We start from the raw sequence: 15,188 nt of genomic DNA on the forward strand, positions 1-15,188 counted from the left end.
CCCCCCCCCCCCCAGTAAGACGTCATACTATTAGACTGTGTTTGGCGATATCAATTAATTAATGTAATCTGTAATTGGCTTGTAGTAGGTTGAGTAAAACTATTACAAGGCTATGTTGAAGATTATGCATATCTTTAAATCTTGACATTGATGTTAGAATTTCGTGTTTTTTTTTTCTTCCCAAAAGCGACAACGGAACTAAGACTTAGTTTGACTTTTAGAATTTTTTGTGTGTAAGTAGTCGAACTTTTACCTTCAACATTTGAGACAAATCATGTTTACCTTTACTTTTACCTTCACATTTGTATTTTTTTTCAGATTTGTCTGTCTCTATATGTATCTCACAGACAATTAGCCTATAGCCCATTATAATTTTATAACACATTCCGACCAAAAATATGAAAGCTTAACCTGATCTCAAAATCGCTTTTTCCTTTAAAAACCATTTCACTCAGCCTGCAATTTCTCAGTACAAAAATAACACACACAATCCAAGTTTAACTAATGTGATCTTATGGCGACCTTGTCGCTGAGAAATGCACGAACAGAAACAATGTTGCATTTCACGCTGACCATGAGAAGATGTAAACGCGACGGACGATCATGTTTGATTGCTAAATCCTGCCGCGCGCGCATCGATGATCTCCAGCCCGCTTACTTCTGTCTGCTCGGCGGCTCACGGCGCTGTTCTATGAGTCGCTGTTGTGACACAGTTAGGAGTGTGTGTCGTTATCTAAGTAAGAGTATGAATATTACAAATCAACCGTTTTACACACAAGCGTCAGAATATATTAGCAGACGTGCTGTTTATTTGTGTGTCAGAGGAAACGCGTGGAAATGTGGAGGAAATCGAGCTAGTAATTCGGTTTTAATAGTTTTTATAACCTTTATAGACGCAATTTTCATAATTACGTTTCTACGTTCTCCCGTTTATGTTATTTTCCTTCATTAAACAAGGCACTTGATCTGTAAACAGTGGAGGTGCATCTAACGCTAGTTTCGCATAGTTTTATTAAGGTTTGGGATTTAGTACATTATATGAACGGATGCAAATTCTGATGCGCATCCTGCGTTTTTAACACATTTCTTGCCTTATGCATGCGTTTTATGTTCTGCCGCTTTCTTTTCAACTTCTGTTACTGTGTAGCAGACCTCAAATAAGAAAAATCGATAATTTTATGTTAAATTGCATGAGTGTGCATGCGTTTTAATTAAAAAACAGAGTGTTCACAGCTTAGAAAAATGTAATTTGCATCCTTATCAGGCATGTGCGTGATGTGTGGCTTGAGCGACTGAATCACAGTGATGGCATAACATTTCTGTTATCTGAGACAGGTGTTTGTGCCCTACAGTCAATGCCTTCCTACTGTTTACCCCAGCGAGCGGAGTGAACATGGGCCGTCGCTCGTCAGACAGCGAGGACAGCAGGAGGAAGAGGAGGCAGAGAGGCCGTTCTTCATCCTCTAGCTCCTCTGGCAGCAGAGTGACCAGCCCCAGCAAACACTCCAGCAGACGAACGCGCTCCAGAGACCGAAACAGAGCCACAGACAGGAGGTAGACACTGAAGAATGAAATATATATATAAAAAAAAGTTTGTCCCTGTAATCTTTCATCAAAAAATGTAATAACTTGCTCCTGCTCTGAAACAATTTTCTTGTTTGACTGACATCACAAGCTCCCTGCCATGCACCTGTCACATACAAGCTCTAAAGCAGTTATTCAGTTTGCATCCCTATTCATGTCAATGCCAGTTGCTCGGCTGGCACATTGAGCCCAGAAGGAAAGTGCACTAAAAAACAAACAAAAAAATCACTTTGAAACTGATGTTTTTGACATCCCGTGGTAACTAGGATTTACACAAGCTTCAGTCTGGATCCAGAACACCTGAGAAGAGATGATGCCAACCCCTCAGAGGACCTCAGATGATGCCAACCCTGAAACAACATACAGAACTACCACATTTTGCTATAAACTTGAATTGAATTGATGTCCTGACAGCGTTGATCGGCTGATGTCACCGTGAGAATTCACACAGTTTTGAAACCCCTCGTTATCAGTACCTGTATATTAAAGGGATAGTTCACCCAAAAATGAAAATGTGATGTTTATCTGCTTACCCCCCAGTCAATGGGCTCCACGGTTTCGAGAGTAAAAAAAAACATACACCGACAAAACCAAATTAAACCCTTTATATCGTTTTTTACCTCTGATCTTAGCGCGTTCACAACATCCGGCGCATGATGCGTGTACGTGCTCTGGCATAGTAGACATAGATATATATAAGTAGATGCCTCACTAGTGACTGTTTCTATGGGCCGCGATACGTTCCAAAATGGCGGACGCATCACCGTATCTAGAGCGGTCGAATAGGGCATCTATACATATCTATGGTAGTAGACGCATGTGCGGAAGCGATCTGTCGTGCGTATACGTCACTCATTATTTACACAGTGCAGAGGGATTGCGTACGTGTTCACTGGCACTGTGATGATCTAAAGATATTTAGAAGTACAGGTCATCACAATGGAAGACGATTTTGATATATCATCAGACAACGTGGAATTTTTTGCCCGACCGTATTTATTTGACGTCACGTGCCGGATGTTGTGAAAGCGCTCAGGACAGTTCGGACATTGCGGTGTATTAGAGGTAAAAAACTATATAAATACTGTTCAGTTTCTTGCACAGACTGATCGTTTTGTGTCTTAAGACCTCAATGTATCATCACGAGCCGCAGGGTTTAATTTGGTTTTGTTTGTATATGTTTTTTTACTCTCGAAGCCGTGGAGCCTATTCACTTCCATTATATGACTGACAGACTGCAAAGGTTTGAGTTAAAAATCTCAGTTTGTGTTCTGCTGAAGAAACAAAGTCACCTACATCTTGGATGCCCTGGGGGTAAGCAGATAAACATCACATTTTCATTTTTGGGTGAACTATCCCTTTAAACCTCTTTGCCACAGGCAGGGTTTCTGCACGTCTTCAAAAGTCTTAATTCGCATTTTCACAAATTAAGGCCTCAAAAGGTCTTAAATAGGAGCAGAAAGTCTTGTATTTATAAACTCATATGAAAAATGAATATCTTCCTCAGTATTTTTATGTCTTAAGTTTTCCATAAACATTCTTAAATCAAGATAAGTTTACTTGAGATGCAAATTGAACATATGAAGTCTTGTTTTCTGAGAAACTGCAAAATTGAGTAAATTAATGCTTAAAACAAAAACAAATGTTTTCCCTTTGAATTAAATAGATTTTTCTGAACTTATTAGCAGATATTTGATCTTGTTTTAATCATAAAATCACTTTTCGATCAGTTTTTCATAAAATCAGTCTTCTTATCTTGCTTCTGAAGTAAATGTATTTCAATTAAATTTTTTTAATTTTCAATTTAAATTTTTTTTTTTTGTCTATTGGAAGTTGTATTTTCAAACTTTGAAACATTGCTAATGACGTGTTGTGTTCAATTTATTCCTTACATTTTATTTATTTGGTCTCAGATTTACCTTCATAAAACTGAACATTCATCCATCTTCACTCTTACCTTCAGTCCCTGAACCTGCTGCTCCAAACAGACACGTGCAGTTTGTCGAAGCCAGACGTTGCTTTATGCAGTCACTTAGCACTGTCTGCCTGACTTAAATTATTCATGACGCTTGCTCGGTTGCCATTATATGTGATGGGAAATAGTTGCTCTCACAGAAAGAAGGATGTCTGTGGAGGTCAAGCAGCTAAACAGACTGCTGTTGATCAGTCGTTGTTGACCGTATCCACACGTCCATCTGTCAATCTGTTGAGTTGTTAAGTGGCCTCGTCTGTGTAGATCTGCAGGTGTTTCATGCCCTCTTTAAGCTCACCTGAAGAGTGTAAATCATCGCTCTGTTTGTCCGACCGGTGGAGCTGTGCTGAGCTTCTGTAAACTAAAAATGATGTAAGACTGAAACATCTTATACTGAGACTTTCACTTTTGTGATTCGGATTGTAAATATGTGTATAACATGGGATATAACACGGTGTTGTTCAGACTGATGCAGTAAATACACTGCATACAGTATGTGGGTGTATTTCAGGTGGCTTTAAAACACCTCGAGACCGTGATGAAAGTGTCATATGGTGGTGTACGGCATTATGCAAAATGCATTTTTCTTGCACCTTGCATTTATGCGAGTGCTTCCATCTTAATCATTATTTTCCACTTTTAAACATATTTTTCAAGTTATAATGTATATTTTCTAAATGTTGTGAATTAATAATTAATAAATATCCTGATAATTAATAAATATCATAATAAATAATAAAAAACCTGAAATAAACTTAATCATAAAAAAGTCAAATTATCCTCTCTATGATATTTTGTTTTATGTGTTTATTTTCTTCATGAGTCTTCATGTTGTGCATGACTTTGATTTAGTGAGCAAAAGCTTAATTATAATTATGCCATAAATTCTTAATAAATTCAGTTTATAAATTCTAGTCTCTACATTGTTAATACATTAAAATACTGTGTACAAATAGTGAGTCCTTCATTGTATTTTACAAATTATTATAGTTTAATTAGCTTATATGTAAAGAGTTTGATAATGTTTTTATCCTTTGTTTTCTACTTGTATAATAACTCAAACTGATGTATTTAAACATGTATGTGATCTCATGAGTATTTGTATTTCTTTTCTGTAACATACATTTACTTAGATTTGCACAGACATGAAAAAATACAGTATTTACGTAATTATTGTCAGTGCGTTTTTTATTACATTCATTACATTTTTGTATATTTTTTGAAAAGTTTAATACTTTTTACATATAAGTTTAATATTTCACACACCACACACACATACACATTTATGAATGAATAGACAGACAAAACAAGTGTCATGTCATTGACCCATATGCTGTCAGAACAGTCTTTAAGAGCAGTCTTTTTTTGCAGATGCAATTCATTCCTCATGCTCTGTAAAACAGCACAAACATGAACTTTCTCCTCGCTTGCTGACACAGTGATGCAGAGAGACGGCCCGCTGCCTGAGCCACTGCCACTAAAGCTTTAGAGGTATGCAGCCGGGTGCCATCAGATGCAGAAATGCATAATAAATTTAATTATGGTTTTTAGATAAACATTTTATTCATTCATGACGTGGGGAATGGGGTCACGCTTTTGATTTAGCTTTTGAAAGTGGCTCTAAGAAGTCGTGATCTATCAGCTAGAGTAGAGAATAGGGAAGTTGACAGCTGCTCATTGGAGAGAAAACAGAGAGGGAAATAGAGTTGATTAGTTCAAATAATGCAGTCAGACGGGTCTATATTCATGATGTCAGCCTTTCTAAACATAGTGCAGAGAGTCATGCTGGCTGACTGTACACAGATGTCTGGATAGTTCATCCAAAACTAATCGAAACATTTTTGGGTGAACTATTTCTTTAAAAATGTGATTTTTTTAAATTTATTTTTAGAATGTAAAATATTTTTATTTTCCCATTATTATCTACATATCAGGGTTTTTGTGGGTCTTAAATCAGAGCAAAAAGTCTTGAATTCATACAGTCTTGGCTTCTATTGTTGCATGCATTGCAAAAAATAAAATAAAAATAATAATACCTTCCTCAGTGTTTTTGTCTTGTCTACCAGTCCAAATATTTAAACTTCCTTAAATGCATTTACTTGAGATGCAAAAAGAGATGATTTTTCTGAAAAATGTAAAAAAAAATGAAGCAAGTTTCCGCTTAAAAGAAGAGTAAACATCTGTAAATGTGGTGTGAAAACTTCATTTCCCTTTGAATTAATTGTATTGCCCTGAGCCCAATGACAGATATTAGTTCTTGTTTTAATCATAAACTCATTCCATGTTGATCAGTTTCTCATAAAACAAGACTTCATATTTTAAGTCATTTTGCTTCTTAAGTAAATGCATCTTGATTTAAAAATCTTTACACATTTGCACTGGAAAACAAGACAAAAATACTAATCAAGAACGGCACTTTTTGCTGTGTTTTCAAAAAAGTACAGCTAAAGTTATCTCCATTTTCTAGTTAAGGCATATTTTTTATTGATAAAATGAATGAAAAAGTAATGGAGATCTATTGGAAGTTGTTAAACTTTGAAGTGTTGCCAATACAATTTTGTGCTTCCTAGACTTCCTAGAGAACATTCACATATTCAATCTGGTTCTTAATTTTTCTTCACTTGCTCTTAAAAAGGTCTTTAAAAAGTCTTAAATTTACCATCAGAAACCCTGACAGATTCAACTGTATGTAAAGCTTTCGTTGGATAAGAACCTAAAGAGTGTAAACGCGTTTGCTGGTCTGGGAATTTCTGTTTGTTCAAGCAATGGCAGAAGGGACAGTGTTCATGAAATCTGTTTGAAAAGTTGACATTTATACACTTTATAGCTGAACTCTGAAACATGCTGACACCTCTATGAATATAACACAGTATGCAGTGAGAGTGTGTTGTGTTGGTCAGACAGATGCAGTAAGGAAACCACACACACTCTCTCTCTCTCTCTCTCTGTGTGTTTAATGGGCTCTTGTTACTGGTGTTGCAGGCACAGAAACCGCTCCAACAGCAGCTCCTCCAGAGGGTCCAGTCACAGGAGGAGGAGCCGGAGCACAGATGGGGCGGAGCCGAAGCACAGACAGGAGGCGGAGCCGAAGCACAGACAGGAGGTGGAGCCGGAGCACTGATGGGGCGGAGCCGGAGCACAGACGGGGGCGGAGCCACAGGTCCCACAGGTCTCAATCCCGCAGCTGCAATAGAAGGTAAGCACAAGCGCATTATGATGACTGTAAGTAGTTATGTAAATAACTGGTCCTTAGCATTGGTGGAATGAATGTAAAAAGACTTCATTTACCTTTCCAAAGTAAATAGTTTTGCTTCTTAGAAGAAAACAAGTGATTATACTGTTTTAAATGGTTTTGAGTAGGAAACTTCAGGTCATTTTATATGTAAGTCAATCATATGAAGCAACGTTAAAATTTTGTGAGTGAATTTTCATGCACTGTTTGTGCTCATTATGAATCATTGCGCAATCATAGTTATGATTTTTTTTTACTGGTGGACAATAGAACAGACCAAAAACACTGAAAAAAAAAAGAGGAGTAGGATTTACTTTGAAACTGTTTTAACCCTTGTGCGTTCTTAGGGACAATTTTGTCTTTTTCTTTTTTTTTTTGGCTGCAGTGTTAATGCAAGCACTATAAATGTTGTCAAAGATGTGTATTTTTATTGATATTTTAATATTTTACTCTCATTTCCTTTAATAAATCTATTACTCTATGTACAAAAAATAGATACAATCAGGACAATATGGACAAAAATGTCCCCATTAAAACAGCAATATTTAATCCCAGTGCCATTTAATCATAAAATCATGCATTCTTTGTTAATTATTTTTACTATTTTTTTGTAATTCTTACTATTTTCCACGTGATAGCACAATTTTCTGCAGGTTTGGCCTATGGAGCAAGTTTTTTTTTTTCTGTCTTCTGCTTCTGCTAAGATTTGAATTTGAATTGGAAATGTTGTAATTATAATTGTGTTGATGTATTCATGTGGATATCAGAGGTTTGTGTGAATGGTAGTTTGTTTATTTATTTGTTTATTTAATTCTTACATTGCACTAAAATAATAACGCATCAAAATTATTGATTAGCATGTAATGTGTCTTGGGGGGAAAAATCTTAGCATTTAATATATGGAAGTTAATAGATTTGTGTGTGTGTGTTTGTGTGTTTCTCCCATAAAAACAATAGTGGTATTACGTAAAAAACAAACAAACTGGTATTTAAAGGGTTAAAATCCTGAAAATGAATGAATTTTTGGTAATTATGATCAGGACTAACGTTAGTAAAAAGATCAATGACAGTGAAAGCGGAAAAAAATATAAATATATATATTTTTATGACCTCTGTGTAACTTTTTCAAATTGATGCTCAAGGGTTAACAAAAAATAAATAAATTTTTTAATAGTGCAGGTACAGACTTTTTTTCCCCATGAAATGTTATTTCTGTACAAATCAAATGCCACTTTTATTTATTTGCTAAAAACACAAGTCGGCCACATCATCATCATCATCAGCAGCAGCAGCAGCAGTGATTTTCTTCTCCAACATTTGGACTCAGATGCTAACATGTGCTTGGTTAATTAGCGTATGACAGGTTGCCATTAAAGACCTTCTGTTCGCAGAGCCACTCTTGTCCAGCGCACACAGATACTCACACTCATTACAGGGGTTATTAGTGTCGATTATTATTGTTTTTGTCTGTATTAATTAAGTACTGGCACAAGCACCCTTGGGTCAGTCCACATTTGTCTGCCCTTGTGCCTGTTTGGAGCTCGGAAGAAAACGGGGCACTTAGGTTGATGAATTAATGCAGCTAAAATATGATTATCCATCGGCTGTTTATTTCATTTTTTATTTAAAGTAAACTCTCATGCACACAGGAATAAGAACAGTAGGCTTTTTGTTTTTAAAGGTAGGCTATTGCATTACCATTGCAAATGTGTGCAAATGAAGGAGAGTTTTGTTGAAGGCTTTAGAAGTGTACGGATGGCTTTCATAATGCATACAGGCTAAAGCCTTTGTTTGCTTGTGTTCGGCTGTAGGAGATGCTGGCATCGTTTAAATAAGCCGGCAAATCTTTCATTCATATCTTAGTTAGATTGACACAGATTAACAGGGTTTATAGCATCAGGGCCATGTTGAATTAAGGGTTAAATTGGGTGCCGATTCAGCATTTTATATGGTAACTCTTACCTTATGGGAATGAGATTATCTGACGTGAAATAATTTAGTTATGAACTGCTGAAAATAGTAGCTAACATCTGGACTGATAACTAGAAGGTGACTGCATCGGTCCTCTCAAGGATGCTGCTTAAGGATGCTTAAGTTAAGGTGACTTGGATGAAAGCATTTGCTAAATAGCAAAACTGTTTTATAAAGTTTAGGCGATGAAGAAACGTGAAGCTTTTTCACAGTCTCTGGCCTGCGAGTCTGTATGATGTCAGAGTTCGGTTTGTTTAGTTTATGTGAAAGCTGTTTTCTGAACGTAATAGATTTATTAGTTTCTCACTGTTGACTCCTGAGGTCATGTTTGGCACCGATGTATTCTGTAATTCCAGTCTCTATTTGAAAACAGATGGAAAAGGAACAAGAATATGGTAAATAATTAAAAGATTCGGCACACGATGGCACTGCGCAGGCTGACGTGTGTTTAGTTTTGAAACTCAAACACAAATCCTTGCATTTGTCATGTGTTCATTATCAATTACACTGGATAGATATTACAGGCATTATTTCTCTTGGTTTTAGGTAACTTATTAGGGCTTGAGGATTAGGATTATAAATTTTAATCAAATTAATTACACATTGTCATTTAAATAGTCTAATTAATAGCATATTAATCGCACATCAAATTTGTCTGAGACTCACCCCCAAAAGATCATTTATATTGTGTTACACAAGGTAGATATTACAAAATGTAGCTTTAAAAAAAAAAATATATATATTTGTTTTTTTGGGTGAAATGTCCCTTTAATTATAAATAGTTTTTTATTTTTATTTTCAGATTTTTTTATTATTATTATTATTATTATGTATAGTTTTTTAATGAAATTGTACTCTAAATAAAAAACTAGAACTGCCAGTGAGTGGTGGTAAATGTCTTAAAGAATAGGTCATTCATTCATTCATTCATTTGATTCGTTCAAAATTTGATGATTCATTCAGGAATGAAGTAAAATGACTCTCTTTATGAACGGGCCATTGAATAATTGGTTCACATGATTCCAGACGCACAACAGTTCTGCAGTGACTTTAATAGGTAATATATACATTGGCAAAATTGACAATATTGTGTCTAAAATATAACAATATTAAGTTCTTATTAATTGAACTGTTGCATAAAAAGATATATTTGTTTTTTTGGGCGAAATGTCCCTTTAATTATAAATAGTTTTTTATTTTTATTTTCAGATTTTTTTATTATTATTATGTAAATGTGAAATAGTTTTTTAATGAAATTGTACTCTAAATAAAAAACTAGAACTGCCAGTGAGTGGTGGTAAATGTCTTAAAGAATAGGTCATTCATTCATTCATTCATTTGATTCGTTCAAAATTTGATGATTCATTCAGGAATGAAGTAAAATGACTCTCTTTATGAACGGGCCATTGAATAATTGGTTCACATGATTCCAGACGCACAACAGTTCTGCAGTGACTTTAATAGGTAATATATACATTGGCAAAATTGACAATATTGTGTCTAAAATATAACAATATTAAGTTCTTATTAATTGAACTGTTGCATAAAATCACTATCACATTTGTATTCGTGCTGCTTGGGACAAAAACAGCACTCATGTGATACTGCACTTGTTGCTCGTGTGATATTGCTTAACTATATCACATGATATAAATATGAAGCAAAAACTCAAACAGGGACATTTTTTTATTTTAGGGGCATATAACCGCATTCTATAGGCTACATCACACAGTGAGTTGTTGCCTTGCATCATAACTAATTAATTAGATTAACGTGTTAAATCGACAGCCCTATACAAAGTGTATTTCCCGTAGCACTTTAGTTTAGGGACCAGTTCTCACTAGTTGCTTATTATCATGCATATTTCTAGCATATTGGATGTTATTAGCACTTATAAAGCACATATTAATGTCTTATTCTGCATGTCCATATTATAGATCTCTTAATCCACCCCTGAGCTCAGTTTATGTTTTATAAAGAAGTCTCTTCTGCTCATCAAGCCTGCATTTATTTGATAAAAAATACAGAAAAAACAGTAAAATTGTGAAATATTATTACAGTTTAAAATAACAGTGTTCTATTTTAATATACTTTAAAATATAATTTATGTCTGTGATCAAAGCTGTATTTTCAGCATCATTACTCCAGTCTTCAGTGTCACATGATCTTCAGAAATCATTCTGAAGTCTTTACTGTCACTTTTTATCAATTTAACACATCTTTGTTGAATAAAAGTATAATTTCTTTCAAAAATAGAAAGAAAAAAATACTGACCCCAAACATTTAAACGGTAGTGTATATTGTTGGAAAATATTTCTATTTTAAGTAAATGCTGTTCTTTTTTAACTTTTTATTCGTCAAAGAATCCTGAAAAAGTATAACAGGTTCCAAAAAATATTAAGCTGCAAACAGTTTCCAGCACTGATAATAAATCAGCATATTAGAATGATTTCTGAAGATCATGTGACACTGAAGACTGGAGTAATGATGCTGAAAATACAGCTTTGATCACAGAAATAAATTACATTTTAAAGTATATTAATATAGAAAACAGCTATTTTAAATTGCAATAATATTTCACAATTTTACTGTTTTTTTTTTCTGTATTTTTGATCAAATAAATGCAGGCTTGATGAGCAGAAGAGACTTCTTTAAAAAGTAATAAAAATCTTACTGATCCCAAACTTTTGAACGGCACTGTAAACTTAACAACTACCTGACTAACTATTAATTAGCAGCAAATTAAAAGTTTATTGAGACAAAAGTCTTAATTAATAGTGAGAATTGGTACCCAAACTAAACTGTGACCATATTTACTGTATGTGTAACATTTTCATTCAGCATCTTTAAGTTAGGGGTGGCACGATACCATTTTTTCAGAACCGATCCCGATCCGATACCAAAAGTTCTGAGTATCGGACAATACTGATACCAATCCGATACCAGCACAGTTTTTTTTATTTTTTTATTTCTATAACTCAGTGTGTGTTGACCTGATCATCACTCTTTTGTGTATTACACACAGTCTGCTAAATATAGACAACTTCATTATAAAGAAAAATAACAAATAAAAAAATATATAATCATAATCTGTGAGAAAAATACTATTATAAACAAGGTTAGTTGATAATTCAGCAGCAAAAGTTACTCTGAAAAATGATGAGTTCACAATAATTTTATAAAATCTAATCTAAACATTTAGAGAAAAAACATTATTTAGTGGGGGGAAAAATAAAAGTAAATAGGTGTAATCTGGTAAAATGTTACACATTGCTCTTTTTATTGTAATATACATTCATGAAAAACAAGTAAATATAATTATTAGGGGTGGCACGATACCATTTTTTCAGAACCAATACCGATCCGATACCAAAAGTTCTTAGTATCGGACAATACCGATACCAGCACAGTTTTTTTTTTTTTTTTTTTAATTTTTTGATAGATAAGACAGAACAAGAAAGGCTATTAACAATCTTTCATTGCGCAAAAGTATTATAACATGAAAGGCTCCTATACGGAGCGTCACCGTGCGCAGAATGACACGCTCGAAGCAACACGGAGTCACGAAGCAATCCGAAGATATCGGATTTGGATCAGTCTCGTCTGACCGATACCCCGATCCAGCAGAAAATGCCAGTATCGGAGCGATACCGATACTGAATATCGGATCGGCGCACCCCTACTTTAAGTTTAGTATGAAACATATGGTCCTTAAGTTTTAGCTGTCTTAAAACATATTTTAGTGAAACATCTAATGTGCACTTCACTGTAAGTTGCATTGTTTACTACTGACTGTAAAACTACTAAATTGGAAGAAGATCATGTGTGTTTTGGATGTTAAATCAATATCTTTCAACCCTAATGAAAGCACTATAGCAGGTTTTGAATGAACCATTCGCTGTATTACGAGTGACTTAAATGAAAGTCCTCTCATTAGTAAGCGTGCTCGTATTAGTTTTCGCTGTATTCTTTATTTTGAGGCATGTTATTGGATTTGATTTCTCTCGGGTTGAGCCTGATCAGTGAAAGCTGACTGAACGAGCCTAAAGTGAAGCGGGTTACCTGGGTCGGGCCTGCCATCTGTCACTGTCGCGTTAAAAAGGTTTGGGTCTAATAATGGCGTTTGGGATGAGGCAGACTGATAAATCAGGTGTGAATTGAGTGGACAGCTCTCTTTGATTGATACACTGACAGGATATGAGCAAGTGCCGTACCAGATAGAGAATATGAGAACGGGAAAGAGAAGAAAAGAATAGGGCCCACAGAAAGAAAAAAAAAGACCCAAGGAGTGGAGGATATTATTCAGAGAATGAGAACAATAACTGCGGAATGGAAATATTGCGGGAAAGAAGATTAGGGCAGTTCAGTTGGGCATATTACACTCTTTGGCCCCCATAAATAAATAAACAAGTATGCAAGAGAAATACATAAAGTTAGAAGGGTGTGGATTCTGGTGTGCTGTTCAACGCTCCGCTCTTTTCCAGAGCAGTCAGAAATAAGACCCATAGAGACTCGCAGTCTTATGCCCTCGACACGAGTAACTGATAAACCATTAGACGTTAATATTTATTATCTTTGCTTTGATCAAGCTCAGCGGCTCATGCATGCTGGGAACCAGCTATTGTTGAATGCATTTCTCTTGCTTTATATAATGGGTTGGTAACTGTAATTGATGCATGTGCAGCGAATGCATTAAACTGTTGCTCTACTTTTGCGCGTGGCATATCAGCGCAGATACACTTATTTCTTATTCTTAGAGTCTTATTCACTGACCACCTGCAGTCCAGTTTAGTGCGCAGCATCTTCAGTATTTAAATGACGTCACTGATGCTCCTTTCTGCACAAACACGCCTCGTTTTATGTAAATTGGACTCATTTTAAATTGTGCTTCATTCATAAAAATTGCCCAGAGCAAATGAAACCGGGCGTAAATAATCATCGCCTAGGATATATATATGAAAAGAGATGTTTGAGTGCAGAAGCCAGTGCTTTTAGCGGCCGCAGTTCATTCTCAATGAATCTGCCGTATAGATTTCTAATATGAATAATCTTTGCTGAAAATGTTTGCCTAGATGATGTGGTACTGCTTGTGAACACTCAAATTGTGTATTTGTGAATGTTCTTAGATATTAGTAACATAAATGACTTAAAAAGTTAAATTTTTCACAGATGTTTATTTTCAAGGTTTAGCTGTCTTAAAACATATTTTGGTGAAACATCTAAAATGCCTTTTATTGTACGTTGCATTGTTTACTACTGACTGTTTTCACAGATGTTTATTTTAGTAATAGTTTTTGTCTTCTGACCAGAAAATATTTTAACCCTAACCCAATGTAGTCAGAGTGTTGTCATGTCATATTATTTTTTTAGTCAAATAAATAGTTTTTGTTTTTAGTTAATTTTAACTGCCACATAATTATAGTCAATAAAATGTGTCAAACTGTAATAGACCTGTAACCAAACATTTTCAAAACACACACACCCACAAAACACATTTATTAATCATGTTTCTATATATATCAGTTTATACCATGGTCTATCTAAATACTCAACTCTGATTGGTTGGAATATGTGCGTTAAAACCATTTAATGCACAGTTAGTTCCAGTCAGTTTAAAATTAATGCGCTGCCTTCATTATATCACACGTACACTCATACAGGCATCTTGTCATGTTCTTGTCAACAGTATGTTTAAATTAAAATTGTTTAATTAATGTCATAATTCGTATTTAACTCTTTCACTGCAGGAAAGATGTGCGTGTGGTATTTGGGAGATCGCATGATGTGTGAGCAAATGTGTTTTTCATCCGACCGCTTTTCTCTTTTGCTGCAATGAGGAGTGCTTTAACTAATCGAATCATTCTTAGAACGGTTAAGTGATTATTTGGAGGAACGACAGCCTGCATTTACCTTTAATTAAGAAGTTGTATTAAGATTTGTGCTAACTAAAAGTTAAAACATTGAAACATATTTTATAAATTCAATTTATTTATCTTCACTGAGCTGTGGATATTACAGGTAAAACAACATTAAAGGGTTTTGAATTAAAATTTTAATTAACTTTTAAATATTATAGGGCTACCCTCTCCTCCTCTTCTATAGGGCTGTGTATCACCAACTACCTCATAATAGAATACATATTTAATTTTAATTTCGGAGTTTTGATATTCTTCCTTATCTGAAAAATTTGAAGATGTAATTTCATAATATATACAGATAATTTCCTTTCTAAAAAAATAATAATTAAAAAAAGAGAAAAAAAATAAGTCTGCTCTTTAATATACAATTCTGTACAATTCTGTTATGTTACTTATAGCATTCCGATTTACAAAATTCAAATTCAAATCTTTTTGTCACGTTTCTATACTGGTTATTTATATGACAATGCTTAATTGAGCTTTGATAAATGTAAATATCTAAGTTTTGAAT

General features: G+C 34.6%; 1 protein-coding gene and 1 long non-coding RNA gene across 2 annotated transcripts in view; both read left to right on the forward strand.

Moving 5' to 3' along the window:
* Window positions 1-611: 611 nt before the first annotated feature.
* On the forward strand, window positions 612-1,775 carry LOC107661336 (uncharacterized). The gene is made up of 2 exons (XR_001631094.1): window positions 612-737; window positions 1,353-1,775. It is a non-coding gene; the product is annotated as an uncharacterized LOC107661336 (long non-coding RNA).
* Window positions 1,776-6,411: 4,636 nt separating this feature from the next.
* LOC107661333 (serine/Arginine-related protein 53-like) overlaps window positions 6,412-15,188 on the forward strand; it is a 151,133-nt gene continuing 142,356 nt past the window's right edge. The window contains exons 1-2 of the mRNA XM_016450854.1: window positions 6,412-6,438; window positions 6,539-6,752. Of these exons, the coding sequence (XP_016306340.1) occupies window positions 6,412-6,438; window positions 6,539-6,752 (241 nt within the window). The remainder of the gene's footprint in view (window positions 6,439-6,538; window positions 6,753-15,188) is intronic.

This window comes from Sinocyclocheilus anshuiensis, unplaced genomic scaffold (genome assembly GCF_001515605.1).
Source record: "Sinocyclocheilus anshuiensis isolate Anshui unplaced genomic scaffold, SAMN03320099.WGS_v1.1 scaffold707, whole genome shotgun sequence".
In the NCBI taxonomy this organism is placed as follows: Eukaryota; Metazoa; Chordata; class Actinopteri; order Cypriniformes; family Cyprinidae; genus Sinocyclocheilus; species Sinocyclocheilus anshuiensis.